General features: G+C 36.6%; 2 protein-coding genes across 2 annotated transcripts; one reads left to right on the top strand and one right to left on the bottom strand.

The window, feature by feature from the left end:
- Positions 1-4,361: 4,361 nt before the first annotated feature.
- On the top strand, positions 4,362-7,985 carry LOC109009477 (monoacylglycerol lipase-like). The gene is made up of 7 exons (XM_018989948.2): positions 4,362-4,857; positions 5,685-5,723; positions 5,875-5,945; positions 6,410-6,474; positions 6,947-7,036; positions 7,122-7,214; positions 7,422-7,985. Exons 1-7 carry the CDS (start codon positions 4,481-4,483, stop codon positions 7,854-7,856), a joined length of 1,170 nt encoding a protein of 389 aa, XP_018845493.1. The 5' UTR covers positions 4,362-4,480; the 3' UTR covers positions 7,857-7,985.
- Positions 7,986-8,113: 128 nt separating this feature from the next.
- Positions 8,114-8,990, bottom strand: LOC109009480 (lachrymatory-factor synthase-like). Its single transcript, XM_018989951.2, has one exon. The coding sequence runs from the start codon at positions 8,925-8,927 to the stop codon at positions 8,421-8,423; it is 507 nt and encodes a 168-aa protein (XP_018845496.1). The 5' UTR covers positions 8,928-8,990; the 3' UTR covers positions 8,114-8,420.
- Between the last annotated feature and the right edge of the window lie 7,230 nt (positions 8,991-16,220).

The following is a 16,220-nucleotide window of genomic DNA, read 5'->3' as shown; positions in this document are numbered from 1 at the left end:
TCTTGATACCGACGTTATTTTCCATGATATCGTAGCTCAAAGACTTCTTGATGGGATCTATCTTATTCAGCTTCTCATAGACCCATAATTTCTTCGATTGCATACGCCCGTCCCATACTTTTGTTGCGGTGGCAGTGCAGTAGCGGACGAGGCCAGGCTGGTTGCAAATCCCTTCGACAAGGTGACTCTAGTCGATTACGTCAGCAGCATATTTGTGTAGGTTGCAGTAGTCCTCAAAGAATGGCCATGCTTCTTCTGCTGTTGCGATTTTGAGCTCTGCAGTGAGATTTTTTACCCATTTTGGTTGTCCTAGTGCTTCCATTTGTGTGCGAGAGAGAGAGGGAGATATTGATCAGTGAGTGATCAGTGTGGATATTGTTGAAGATGTGTTAAGTCTTGTGTAGTTGGGGCCTTAGCTATTTATAAGGAATCGAATGCACGCTACGTATGAAATATAACCATTATGTGTATGAAACGAATCTACAAGGAATCGAATGCAGGCTACGTACTATCGGAATGAGAAGTTGCGGTCCAGCCGACACACTATGTGTACGAAAGGAATCTATAATTTGCAAGATTTTTTTATGGACAATATAAAAAATAATTGATAAGTAAAAAGCATGAAATAATATTTGTGTTTTAATTTCTTCCTACAATAACATTAAAGTGATTTATAATTAGTACGCTAACTTATAACCATAAGCAGTAAAAGTAGTACTCTACTATATATCACTGATGAGCAAAGTACGTACATGGCAAAATGTACGTGGACAATAGAGAACGGTGTAAGGCTGAATAGAAATCGACAAAACCAACCACCACCGATGTGAATCAACCAGCGGGAACTGGTGGAGAATTGCCTGGCATGCGGCTGTTATTTGCTCAAACCGAAGTTGATCAGTCCTGTCTCGATTTGAACCATTGTTAAACCACCGAACCGGTTAATGGTATATTATGTTTCAGTCTTGTATATGAAGTGGAATGGCGTCGTTTATGTCTATAATTGTGTTTTAAATACAACTGAAACGAAACCGTTTGGTATTAACCTTAACGTATAAAAAAAAAATAAGTGGAACTATGCTATTTATTTTAAATCAAAAGGCGTCGTTTCGATATTATATCGTCTTCAACTTCCATTGTTCTTCCTCAATCGATTTTCAATCTCTCTCTCTCTCTCTCTCTCTCTCTCTCTCTGTGCAACTCTCTCAGACCACCATCGCTGCAAGCTCAAACTGAGATACCAATCGTGAATCACCAGAGAACCGTCAGAGTCGATACGGTTGGTTTTCTCCTCTCTATCGTTCGGTTATGGTCGGTTGCTCCTCCATATTCCCTCTTATCGGTCGACGTTGGTCTTGCACAAAAATCACGCCGAAGGTATCGGCTTTCATCCCTAGAATCATGTGTCATCTAGCTATAAGAGGTTTACGTGAATGGAAATGATGGCGTGGAAGATCATTACCAAAACCTTCACAACCTAGGACTCTTGAGTTATTTGTTGACTCGGTGACGTGGCACTCAACTTGATTTCATATTAATGAAAAATTATATTCATTATTCTCATATCACACACCACACATAATATTTAAATTTTTTATTTTTTTCTTATCAAATATATAATATATGAATGATAAGTAGAAAAATTCAAGAAGAATAAAACAAAAAAAAAATTAAAAACTAAAAATATATATTTAATTTAAATTTTAAAATTAAACAATTTTATAGGAAATTATCATTTAAAATATAATAATACTTTAGTCACAAAAGAATTACATGAAAATAAATCTATAAATTGACATGACTTGATACAATACGTTAAATTGTAAAATTACTTTTAATATAATCTAACTTATCACATGAAATCACTTCAATTTATAAATTTATTTTTATACAATTTATTTATGTATGTAATAATTTTTTAAAAATATAATAATGATTTATTGAAAAATGCGGAAAATTACAATTTCTCCGTACTTTTGTCTTGCGTGTAGACAGAAACCACCTTAATTGGGAAAATATGGGGAAAATCCCACGAATAAAGTTTATTCCCCTGCATTTTATGGATCGAATGCACAACCAATCTTATCGGGATCATTACCCCACCGTCCCTTTATCTATCGAGTCAGAGTGGCCCGCTCAACATTAAAAATATATCAATATATTTGATAGGGTTATTATTTTATTATTTTTTATTTTTTATTTAAAAATATTTTAAATTTTTTTATTTTTTAAAATGTTTTTTTAATATCTTTAATTACTAAACAAAATTTGAAAAATATATAATTTTATTAATATTCACTTTTTTAATAATTAAATAAAAAAATCAAATAAAAAATAATAAGAAATAAATAGTTGTAGGGGTGGTAGTAATCTTACCATTATTCAAGAAGCTTTCCTTTCGTCTATCTTTTCTCAAACTGTCGATGCTGTCCTTTTTTACTAGACTTTTTCTATAATTTTAATTTTGTGTTTTCTAATACTTTTAAGAATGTATTGAAATTTTATTATTAATAAATGCAAAACATATAAAAATATATATTTTGATATAATATATATAGATATATTTATAATAAAAATAATTTAAAATTTTAACATATCACATTAATTAATAAATTTATTTTAATAAAAAAAATTGTGCGCCTAAATTTTTTGATTACTTAATTTATACATTGCTGTGATACTGATTGTGGTGAGCCTCCGAGAAGTGAAAAAAGAATCCCACTGACAGAGAGATTTGTGAGGTTACAAATGGATGCGCTCTTTCAAGTTTCAACTTTCAAGTTTCAATATTCGGTGTGACATAGAAGCTTCATTGTCCTTTCGCCCTCTCTTTCGTGGATGCTCCAAAGTCAAAGAAACGAATCAGATATATTATATGCAGGTTTTTCATATGGAAAATGCTAAGCGCTCCACTCCCGACACTTGTTGGGAGCTACTGTTTACTGTGTATTTTTTTTTTATATAAATTCTGTTAATAATGTTAAAATTTATAATTAAGAAACTGTTTTTTAATAAATTTTTTTTATTTTCTGATTAAAGAAATATTTTTTAATAATAATTTTATTTTATTTTATTCTTTAAAAATATATAAAAGTATTAAAAAATCTATATAATAAATAACTTTAGAAAAAACACTTGAAAGAACTATACTAAACCCCGATAACTCCAGCGGGAGCTATAACATTGTCCTTTTCATATTATTAAAGCTTTAAATAGGCTTGACCTGTGAAACAAAAAATGCCTGGGTTGAATGGAGAGAGCAGTGGTTTTTGCGTTGCATTGGAATAGAATATTACGTGAATGTCTCGGGCTGAACATAATGTGTTTGTTATAATGCCGCAATGCGCGTTGCTGGAAGAAGAAGATTGTGGTTTGGTTTGAGTTAATTGATCAACAATGTCTTTTTATATGACCTTTTGGATGGCTCATTCTGCATCCACAACCTCAAATGGTTTTTCGAACTGTCGTTATTAAAATCACTTGTCTTGTTTTGATATATTCAAACCGTTTGATTCTTTTCGGGACATGACGACAGATAACGAATCTGTAATCTTTTTTCTTGTTTTTTTTTTGGGTTAAAATACCTCGTTATTCAAGATATATAATCAATAATATATACTTTTTTAAAAATAACTTTTTTATTCAAAAAATTTAAGCTGTTTAGTTCTATTTTTAAAGTCTCTCAAGTATAATGAGTTTTAATTTTCAAATAACTTCGACAATCGTAGTTTGGGTGAAAAAGGAATGGATTAGATTTAATTATAAAACTTCTGACAATTCAGACTTATTAGTTAATATGCAACATATATTAATATGTCGGTCACATCATTAACATATATAACGAATAAAAAATATTAAATTATTAATTATTCGTTACAAGCGGCCATCAAATCATAAAGCAAAATATTATAATCATTTTAAGCTCTATCATAAAAATTTAGATTACAATAATAATAGGTATCAGTCTTCTTATGAATTATGCCACGATTTAGATGACCCCAACGTTAGCTTGTCATAGGAATCCACTAATAAGATGCCACATCATCGATTTCATCGACCGTTCCGTTTAAAAAAATATCTTAAAAAAATATTTTAATATACTTAAAATTACTTTTTTAATAATTAAATTTTTTTTTTTTTTTTATAAGCGGTCAAGCTGCGCGGTATAACGGCAGACTAGCTTTATTCTTGAGTTATGTGGTCTGTCCGGTCCGGTTTCTCTCAGGATGTAGGACCAGCCGTATACGACAAGCAATTAGGGCCGTCATCGTAGGACCCACGTGCATAGACCGTGAACGTTTAACGAGATTTCCTCACCTTTTCCGTAAATTACACACTACAAGTATAGTCTATAACATATACAGTTAAGGCGCAGAAGTTTTCCTCTTCTCTCTCTCTCTCGCCGTCCGTCCCTTTATGCGCGTATCTGTGTGGTGCAATAATCTCTCGGTGATACGGAAAGAATCCATCTCAGCCATCGATGTCGACGGCCGAGATGGAACAACTGACCTCGGGGGCGAGTAACCGGATTATTCCAATCCTGAAGACCCTAAGAGCCTCCCTCATTTTCGTCTACACACTTCTCATATCTCTCATCCTCTTCATCCTCCCGCGCCGGCCCCGCCGGCTCTCTCCTTCCACGGTGGCGCCTCTGACTCAGACGCCACCTTCCAAGTTTTCCAAACGTATAATGGAAGACGAGGACACCGCGAGAAGGAGAGCCTTAGCCGAGAATTTGGACATGGGCTTCGAGACTCGCGATGGCTGCCGGTGCCGATGGTCCACGTTCTTGTTTTCAGGGGTACGTGGGAACGCCCTCTTCTGCCGGTCTTGGGTTCCTTTCTCCGCTGAATTGAAGTAAGGTTTTTGGAAGAATTAACGTTTTTAGTTCACCTATCAACCTAACATGGTCGGTTTTGTTAGGAAATAACTCAAAACTGAAAATCTGGGTGTTAAATTATAGAACAAGGTAGTAAATTGGGATTTTTCTTTTATTGTTTAGAAATGGGAGAGCGGAATAATCATCAGTTGAAATTTAATATTCCACAGTCCGTTTAAGGTGGAATGTTACTTTTGGTTCAACTTTTACCATGAATACATTATTTGGATGCTATTTATCGAAAAGAAAAAATCATAATTTCGGTAGGAAATTAGTTACGAATTTCTATGTTGCTCTGTTTAATGGAAAAAGGAGAAAATGAACCCTTCTTCCTTGCACCACCTAGTCATATTTTGGCGTCTTAATTCTGCTGGAGGTTTCGAGTTGGTTGCAAGGAAAATGCCTGAATGCTTGGTTGAAGGTTTTAAACTTTGTCGAATCTTAGCCTTCTTGGGTATGATCCGAAGCATAATTTTTCCAAATGAGTTTTAAATTCAACTTTGTACTGTTTCAGGGTTGTTTTGCTATATCTCTATTACCTATGTTGGTCTGTTTGTGAAGTGAATGTCGTATATCTTTTTGTGTATGTACCATGCTCTGTTCATATACCTATTGTGAGCCTTGGAGCCAATCTGCAAGGGGTTGGTTGTTAACTTGGATTATTGTATGATGTACATACATTACAGGGCTCTGGTTCTGTTCCCCTCATCTTTAGCATGTACTGTTTTTACATTTGCTGCTGTTGTATTAATTCTGCTGTTCTATCTGTACTTATATCCTAAGCATGATTGGTTTGTGATTTCAGGGGTATATTGATTATCATTCATGGGCTTAATGAGCACAGGTAACTTTGGTTTTCACAACTCCTTTTTCGATATCAGTACTCATAATTGATCAGTTTAATAGCGTTTGGGATCTCATCCATGGTCTACCCTAAGTTGTTAACTACTAGATTTTAAGATTTTTTTTTTTTTTTACTTGGTGTTCATTTTCAGTGGAAGATATGCTCATTTTGCAAGGCAACTAACATCAAGCAATTTTGGTGTCTATGCGATGGACTGGATAGGTAGCTATGTCCGAAAAACTTTTGGTTGAGTTGTTTTGCTTTAATAGTTCTTAAATGACAAATGTTACTTTTATATCAAGAAAATACAAGTTTCATATCGGTAATGATCTCTTACTCGGCAAGAAGAAATTTGAAGCTGTTCTTTTATTTCTTTCTTTTTCTCTTTCTTTTTTAATGTGTCATTTGAATGATTTTTTTTTCCTTCTCCTAGCATTTGAAACAATAATATTCTGGATTATGATCAGGATACTTCAAAATATCTCGAGAAATAATGTCCTCGATGCAATTTTATTAATTTGGAGTACCAGCACTTTTTTGTTTTCATATGATCGTGCTATCATGGACTTGAAAAAAATATCATTTTATTATAGAAAACGTGTTATTTTTTGCTGATAATCATTCTCCATCTGATATGATTAAAAAGAAACTGTGAGGTGATGGGTTTTTCTTTTCTTTCTATATAGGTCATGGTGGGAGCGATGGATTGCATGGATACGTTCCTTCACTTGACCATGTTGTTGCAGACACTGTAAGTTGAGTCGTAATTCTGTCAATCTTTCAATTGGGTTTATATACATTTAAGTGAACAGAATTCATATTACTCTCTTTTTGTCGGGTAAAATAAAATTGGAATTCAGATTACTCATATGAGAATTTCTTTAAGTGATTTCCCATCTTTCACTCTTCTCTTTTTAAAATCTCAATCTTGCATTTATTTTTTTTCCAGTCCCGTGGCTTTCTTTTCAATGCAATAAAAAATGTAATACAGGAAATAAAGTAAGCATTATTTAGTTTACATTAAAATATAAAAACGGCTCACTTATGTTTGTCACCTTTGGCCTCAAAATCTATTGAGCCAACTTTGGTTATGCTCAAGTCAATGCTACTTAATCTTTGTTAGAACTATTCGGTTTCATTTCTGTGAGTCATATCTTAGTAGTTTTGAATGCATAACATTCCAGAATACCGTTCTATGAGCTCTATGTTTCCTTTTTTAACAGGGGGCTTTCCTAGAAAAACTTAAAACGGAGAACCCTGGAATTCCATGCTTCCTCTTTGGTCACTCCACCGGAGGTTCTGTCGTTTTGAAGGTAAGGGGTGTGAAAAGGGACATGATACTAGTTGAGCTGCTTTGATATTTGATAGTTTTAATATGAAATTTGCATGTTTGAATAGGCGGCTTCATACCCTCAAGTTGAAGGCATGCTGGAGGGAATTGTACTGACCTCACCAGCTTTGCGCGTGAAGCCAGCACATCCAATTGTTGGGGTAAGTATTTTTGGTTTCACTGAGTTCCAATAATCTAATAGGTACAATGCAGTATACATTGAAGTTGAGTGGCAGAAAACCACCAACTCATATGCATTTTGAGAATGTATTTGATGAATAATGCATGCTTCGGAAAATATTGTATTGGTGGTTCCATGCTCGTAAAATTTTTACATGGGGAAATTTCTACCTGATGTCTTTATGCAGGCTGTGGCTCCTATATTTTCTCTGGTTGCTCCAAAGTTCCAGTTTAAAGGCGCAAACAAAAGGGGCATTCCAGTTTCTAGGGATCCTGAAGCACTGTTGGCAAAGTACTCAGATCCATTAGTATATACGGGTCCCATAAGGGTTAGAACAGGCCACGAGATATTGCGCATATCCTCTTATTTAATGAGGAACTTTAGGTCAGTGACTGTCCCATTCTTGGTCCTTCATGGAACTGCTGATAAAGTCACTGATCCTCTAGCCTCAAAGGATCTGTACAACGAGGCGGCGTCCGAGTTAAAAAACATAAAGCTGTATGATGGCTTCTTGCATGACCTTCTCTTTGAGCCTGAACGAGAGGAGATTGCACAGGACATAATTGCCTGGATGGAGAAGAGATTAGGTGCTGGTCTTGGAAATGTTGGTAATATCTGGTAAAATAAAACATCTTGCCAGAGAAAGGTAGTATCTGAATAGGGAATTGTATTAGACGGTAATCTATATACATGACTGAGCTTTTATTTAACAGCTCAAGCTATTTGGAAAGCTATGTTTCTTTTGGCTCAAGCTCGTTGTTGAAAAGCGTTTTTAAAATTAATATCTGGTTCTGCATCAGAGAGAAGTGGTCGTAGTGATTGATCAGAATGACAAAGATTAATGACGGATGGTATTAACTCGTTCGACTATTAAAATAATGGAAAAATAACAACCATGCAATATTAAATGTTTTCCTTAATTTCCTAAATACATCTACAAATTGGGCATGAACTCGTTCGAGTACCATACCACAGCACCATTATCTATCTGCACGTCTTTTTTCCGCCATCCTTGGCATGTATGCATTTTCTTCGCAACCTCCAAATGTTTTATTAGGATCCCAAATTAATAGGCTCCAATGTCAATACTTCAAAACATGATTACATGAGGTTTAATATCACATGTAATACAAAAGCACATCGAGAAATAATATTATAAATAATAGCATACATCTAGAGCCATATTTCAGGTTGCGGGCAGGAGGGCATCTTCAATCTTCTTTACCATGAACTGAAGAGAAGACTCGATATAAGAGCTAAACTCTTCAAATCCCTGCCCTTGTACCGGATCACACAGGAATGACCACTCGATCTTGCACCCACGTTCGCCCTCATCATCATGGATTGGCAATACTCTGATCGTCGCGACGTATGACTTCATGCCGATGTTATTATCAATAACCTCGTAGCTCAAACACCGTTTGATGGGATCAATCAGCAGCAGCTTCTCTTTGGCCCAAATGGTCACAGATTCCATTTGGCCGCCTGATGATGATGGTACTGTGGAGGCGCAGTAGCGGATCAGGCCAGGCTGGCCAGGGATCCCATCAACATGGTAACAAGTGTCGAGACGAAAGCACTTGTGTAGGTTGCAGAAGTCCTCCAAGAAAGGCCATACTTCATGTGCCCTTGCGGTTGGGAGTTGTTTAGATGTTTTTCCTTCCCATTTTAAAGGCTGTGTTTCCTCTTCCATGTGCGCGTTCGAGATATTATGGATAGAAAAGCTATCGATTCAATCGAGAATCAATGCGTTTCTGTGTTATATATGGTTTTAGTGGGTGTTATGTTTGAGGATAAGAAGGAATATTACCAAAATACCAACACATGACGCTGACGCGCGGCTGACCCAGTGCTCTTGAATATGGATGATGCTCCTACATCCACCAAAAGGCTGTACCCATCAGTGTTGTATATATATTTTTTAAAAGCATTTTTGTGTATATTTTTTTAATACAAAATATTAAATTATAAATATAAATAAATAGCTTTAGAAAAAAAAAATGATTTAGATAAGTTCTAAATAGACAAATCTCACACAAGTTATAAGAATAACAAAAGCTTAAAAGAAGAAAAGCAAAAAGCAGATGAATGAAAAGAAGTCAGACGTTAAGGAGAAGTGAAGCAGAGAGAGAATGAATGGGAAAGTGACAACTTTATTCCATCGTGCATTGTACATTGCTGCATGGTGTTGCTGCTGCCTTATACTAAAAAAGAAATAAATCCTAACTAACTAATCGAATATTCCATCAACCTTTGTACAACTATACAATAATTTTACATAAAAGTACATTACACCTCAGCTGAAGGTTGGACCTTCTAGTAAATTAAATGAAAAAGTATTACAAGCAGTGTGTTCATCTGATGATAATTGAGCCTTCATAACAGAACCCTTCATGTTGCCGAGAGTAGTTGATTCTTCATCATCTGGTGATGTAAAAGTGTTGATTCCATGTTGTGTATGCTCTAATGTCCCCCCGCAAGATGGAGAATAGATGTTAACTATTCCCATTTTGGAAAGGTGTGAATAAAGCAAATAAGATGGAAGAGATTTGGTGAAGATATCAGCTAGTTGAAATTGTGTAGAGACATGGGCAGTTCTGATTCGACCTTCTGTGATTTGATCTCGGATCAAGTGATAATCCACTTCAATGCGTTTTATCCTCTCGTGAAAGACCAGGTTTGCTGCTATGTACAAGGCAGCTTGGTTGTCACAAAACAAATCAGCAGCTTGTTGATGAGGGATGGACAAATCATTTAACAACTATCTGAGCCTAAGTAAATTCAGTAGAGATGGAGGCCATGGCACGGTATTCTGCCTCAACAGAAGATCTAGACACCATTGTCTGTTTCTTGGATCTCCAAGAAATGAGGGATTGGCCTAGAAAAGTACAGTAGCCAGTGACTGATTTTCTATTATCAAGGCAAGATTCCCAATCCCTTAAATTCCTGACGTCCTCGTCGGGCCTGTCCATTGCAGGTGGCATGGCTCAAGTCCCACATTTCTAGTTGAGATAGTCTCTGATACCATTTATAACGCCCTAATAGAATACCCAAACCATATGACCTATACTCCAAAAGGACTAGTCAATGATACAATTGGAGCCCCATTGGAACCTTATAAAGAGCAAGAACTTCTCATTCCCAAGCAATGTGAGATCTCATACACCACCTATCCTTATCCATATCATATGGGGTATCACAGAATCATAGTATCTTCTTAAATGAATAGGAGAATAAGAGGACAATAGGATGCCTTGGCCTGGTGAGTTTCTAAGGTATCTTAATACCTTATGAGTTGCAGCAAAATGGGAAGTGGAAGAGTGATCCATGAATTGACTAAGGACTTATGTTGGATAGCTGATGTTTGGTCTTGTGATGGTTAGATAAAGGAGTCGGCTAATGAGCTGTCTACATGGGGTTGGATCAATTAAGGGTGTGCCACATGATTTGATCATTTTGTGGTTTTGACCCATTGGAAGTTTCAAAGGTTTGGAGGCCAACATACCTGAATTTGCAAGAAGATCTAAGGTATAGTTTCTCTGGCAGAGGTGAGTTCTAATGGGGGATCGAGCAACCTTTATGCCTAGAAAATATCGCAAGGATCCAAGGTCTTTTATTTGAATTGAGTGTTCAAAAATTTCTTGAGGACAGAGATGGATTCAAGAGAATTACTTGCAACTACTATGTCATCTACATAGACTAGTAGTGTTGTAAAAGTGCTGGCAATGATGTAAGTGAAAAGGCTGTAATCAGCCTTAGACTGAGTGAAACCAAATTGAATTAGGGAGACAGAAAAATTGTCATACCATTGGCGTGAGGCCTGTTTGAGGCCATATATGCTTCTAAGCAGCTTGCATACTTGGCTAGAATGACCCTTAGTCTAACCAAGTAGCTTTCTCATGTGGATTTCTTCTTTGAGCTCGCCATTAAGAAAAGCATTGTTGACATCAAATTGTTGAAAATGCAAACCCTTAATGGATACTAAGGCCAGGATAGTTATGACAGTCATCTCTTAACCACTAGTGAAAAAGTCTCATGGTAATCCACTCTTTCCAGCTGAGTAAAACCTTTGGCAACCAAACAGACTTTCTTTCTCTCAATAGTGCCATTAGAGTGATATTTGGTTTTGAAAACATATTTTCAATCAATTGGAACTTTGCCAGGGGTAGGTCAGTAAGGGTCCAGGTTTGGTTTAGTTCTAAAGCATCAAGTTCAGTCTCTATGGCCTTACACCAATCTGGGTCATTGGCAACTTGTTTATATGTGTGTGGATCATGATTTGATGAGATGGTTGCAGAAAATAAAGAAAGGGCAGGAGATAAATGATTATAAGAAATGAAAGAAGATAAAGAGAATGGTATACCTGATGTAGAAGTTGCCATGTCCACTGATTGAGAGGGAGAGATGGAGCTAGACTGCTGACAGTGAAAGTCTTGGAGGTATTGTGGAGCTCTTCTGGTTCGAGTGGATCTCCTAAGAATAGGTTGGGATAGATCTGAAATGGTTGGTGTAGAGGAAGGGTCTGAAATTTTTGGTATGGAGGAAGTAGAAGAAGGCGTTGATGGAGAAGAGATAGGTGTTGTGATGGAATTTTGTGAATGGGTTGGCAGATTAGTGGAGACCGAAGGTAAAGGAGTGTAATGAGAAGAAGGAATGAAAGGATAGGTGATGCTAGTGGTATAGGTGTTGAGGAATGGGAGAGGTGATAAAAGGAGAAAACATGTTCATTGAAGGTTACATCCCTGGAGATTAGACCTATCTTAGTGTTGAGGTCCAGCAGCTTGTAGCCTTTTACCCCAAAAGGGTAACTAAGAAAGACACATTGTCTTCCTCGAGGATCAAATTTGATTCTGTTTTGAGAGAAAGTGGATGCAAAACATAGGCAGCCTAAAATTCTCATGTGAGATTAGGTGGGAGGTGTGTTAAAAAGGAGTTCAAAAGGGGTTTTGTTTGCAAGTAAGGGGCTAGGAATTCGATTGATTATGTATGCTGCAGTGAGATGCAGTCATTCCAGTAGATGTTGGGAAGATTAGATTGAATCTTGAGGGCTCGAGCTATATTCAGTAGATATTGATGTTTTCTCTCAACAATCTCATTTTGTTGAGGGGTTGCCACACAAGTTCTGTGATGAATGATTCATTTTTTATTAAAAAAGTCCCTCATTTGAAACTCAAGACCATTGTCACTTCTAAGAATTTTGACTTTTGTTTGAAATTGGGTTTCTACTAGATTGCAAAATGCCTCTATGCATGGTCTGGTGTTAGATTTAGCTTTGAGCATGTAAATCCAAGTGCACCTAGAGAAATCATCTACAATTGTCAATAAGTATTTGGTGTCATCATATGCTTCGATTGAGTTGGGTCCCAGATGTCACAGTGTATAATTTCAAAGATGGTTTTGGTTTTATGAGTGTTATCTGGAAATGGAAGCTTATGATGTTTGGCAATATGACACACATGACATGGGTTAGTATCAGAAATAGTGGAGACATGATTTTTAATAGAGGAATCTATTATTACATGTATTCTTGAAATGGGAGTATGGCCCAGTCTACAATGCCAAAGATCAAAAACTTGATCAACATTTTGGAAAATAAGAAATAGAAATGGTCTTTTGTAAAGAAGAAGAAAAATAATCAAGGAGAGCTAATGAAGGCACTGGTTCTGTAAGTATATGGTAAAGGCCATGCTTCATCTCACCCATACCAATAGTAGTCCATGTCAAAAGGCCCTGGAGAAAACAAATTTGTGAAAGAAATATAGAACATCAAGAGAGTGAAGTGGTTAGTTGTTTGGCTGAGATTAAATTGAAAGCAAAAAAGGGAACACATAGCACATTATGCAAAATCAAGGTAGGAGTAAGATAGACAGTGCCAATGTGAGTGACAGGTGCAGTGTGGCCATTTGGAAGTTTGACAAGAAAAGAAACATGAGATGTGATGGATGAAAAGAGAGAGGTAGCACCAGTGTCAATGATCCAAGGTGGGTGTGTGCTTGTGTGATGTGTTGAAGTGAAAGAAGTGAAACAAATAGGGTTATCAGTCATAGTAGTAGAAGAGGTACAAATTGTTTGAACATTGAAATCTAGAAAAATGGAATTGTTTATGTCAGTAGTCATAGCAGAATATTCTCACTCTGTGGCTCTCTGATACCATGTAAGAATAACATAAGCTTAAAAAAAGAAAAGCAAAAGGTAGATGAATGCAAAAAATTCGGAGGTTGAGGATAAGGGAAGCAGAGAGAGAATGAATGGAAAAATGATTTCAACTTTATTCCATCGTGCATTGTACATTGTTGCATGGTGCTGCTGCTTTATACTAAAAGAGAGACATAAATCCTAACTAACTAATCCAATATTCCATCAACCTTTGTACAGTTATACAACAATTTTACATAAAGGTACATTACACCTCAGTTGAAAGTTGGACCTTGTAACGCCCTAATAGAAGGCCCAAACCACATAACCTGTATTTCAAAATGACTAGTGAATGATACAATTGGAGCCCCATTGGAACCTTATAAAGAGTAAGAATTTCTTATTCCCAAGTAATGTGGGATCCCATACATGATCACCTACCCTTATCCTAGACCCGATGAGAACTCATTTCAAGAACCTAGATTATATTAAAATCTAGACCCGTTGAAGAACCCGTCTCAAGAACCCAGATTACAAAGGAGGAACGCCACAAAGGTTGTGATTTACCTTTGATAAGTTCAGAAGTTCAATCAAGAACAAGAGGAGAAAACTCAACTTACAAATAAAATTCAATATTGTCTAATCTGTCAAATGAGGTTACAAAGAGTTTTTAAACCTAAACCTAATCAAAACCCTAGCCAAAATAAAGCCCATTTTACCCAAAATTTCTCTTGATGAACAGTACCTATTACAGTACGCGCGGCTACAGTAACTCCTATTATAAATTGATGAAACCCTAGTTCCTAAAAAGTAACTTTTCAAATAAGCCATTGACCAAAATACAAGGCCTTCCCAAAAACATAGTTCATAAGAAATAAGACATGTCTTCCACAGCTTGAATCAAGTGGATCAAAAATGGTTCTTCTTCTTTCAGACCCATCTTGAGTGTTGGGCTCTTGCTGGCTTGATCCCAAGTGGATTGCACCAATCCTTGCATTGCTTCCTTGATTTTCTTGGCCCTTGATCTTGTAATTGGCCCATCTGAAACTTACAAAGGATCTTTAAGTGTAGGCCCACATTGGTTTCTATCATTCCCCCTCTGCTCAAAAGGATTCGACCTCGAATCTTCACCTACATCAAAAGGAGAAAGATCAGAAGCATTGAAAGTTGCAGAAATTTTATACTCACCTGGAAGATTCACTTTATATGCATTGTCATTAATTTTCTCAAGAATTTGGAAAGGTCCATCTCCTTGAGGATGCAACTTAGTCCTTCTATGGGCTGGGAATCTTTCTTTGCGCATGTGAACCCAAACCCAATCTCTTGGTTCAAAGATGACACGCCTTCGTCCTCTATTGGCTTGGGAAGCAACCCTTTCATTCTTTTGGGCAATTTGAACCCGTACCCTCTCATGAAGTGACTTCACCAACTCTGCCTTCTTTTGTCCATCCAAACTACTCATGCCATCAACAGGTAAAGGCATCAAATCCAAAGGAGTAAGTGGATTAAATCCATAAACAATTTTAAAAGGAGAATATAAAGTAGTAGTATGCATCGTCCTATTATATGCAAACTCTATAAATGGCAAACAATCCTCCCAAGTTTTTAAATTCTTATGAACAACAGTGCGTAAAAGCTGAGTTAAAGTCCTATTAACTACTTCAGTCTGACCATCAGTCTGCGGATGACAAGTAGTGGAAAATAAGAGCTTAGTACCCAATTTCCCCCACAACACCTTCCAAAAGTAGCTAAGGAATTTAACATCCCTATCAGAAACAATACTCCTAGGTACACCATAGAGTCGCACTATCTCCCGAAAAAACAAATCAGCTATGTTTGTGGCATCATCTGTTTTATGGCATGGAATGAAATGTGCCATCTTATTAAATCTATCCACAACCACAAAAATAGAATCTCTACCCCTTTTGGTCCTAGGCAGCCCCAAAACAAAGTCCATACATATGTCTACCCATGGCTCACTAGGAATGGGTAAGGATGTATACAACCCATGTGGCAAAACCTTAGATTTGGCCTTTCTACATGTAATGCACTTTCCACAAATACGGTTAACATCTCTCTTCATCTTAGGCCAAAAGAAATGTTCGTGCAAAATGTCTAAAGTTTTCTTGACACCAAAGTGTCCCATTAATCCCCCACCATGTGCCTCACGCACCAATAACTCACGCATAGAACAATTTGGCAGACAAAGTTTGCTTTCTTTAAACAAATAACCATCATGCTTGTAAAACTTACCAAATGCCGCCTTATCACATGCCACATACACATTTGAAAAATCAGCGTCATCGGCATACATGTCTTTCACATATTTAAACCCAAGCATTTTAGCACTCATAGAGTAAGAAGTACATACCTCCGGGATAAAGCATCAGCAACAATGTTCTCCTTACCTTGCTTGTAACGGATGACATAGGGAAATGTCTCAATGTATTCCATCCATCTAGCATGCCTTTTATTCAACTTATCTTGACCCTTGAGATGCTTTAATGATTCATGATCGGTGTGGATCACAAATTCCCTTGGCCATAGGTAGTGATGTCAAGTCTCTAATGCACGAACAAGAGCATAAAGCTCTTTGTCATAAGTAGGGTACTTCAGGGATGCCCCACTTAACTTTTCACTGAAGAAGGCTATGGGCCACCTATCCTGCATCAAAATGGCTCCAATCCCTATTCCTGAGGCATCACATTCAATCTCAAAAGTTTTGTTAAAATCAGGTAATGCTAACACAGGTGCAGAGCACAACCTTTCTTTCATAGTGGCAAAAGTATTCTCTTGATTAGCCCCCCAATGAAACCCAACATTCTTTTTAATTACCTCAGTGAGTGGTGCA

This window comes from Juglans regia, chromosome 11, assembly GCF_001411555.2.
Source record: "Juglans regia cultivar Chandler chromosome 11, Walnut 2.0, whole genome shotgun sequence".
In the NCBI taxonomy this organism is placed as follows: Eukaryota; Viridiplantae; Streptophyta; class Magnoliopsida; order Fagales; family Juglandaceae; genus Juglans; species Juglans regia.
This window is presented reverse-complemented; position numbering and strand designations above follow the sequence as displayed.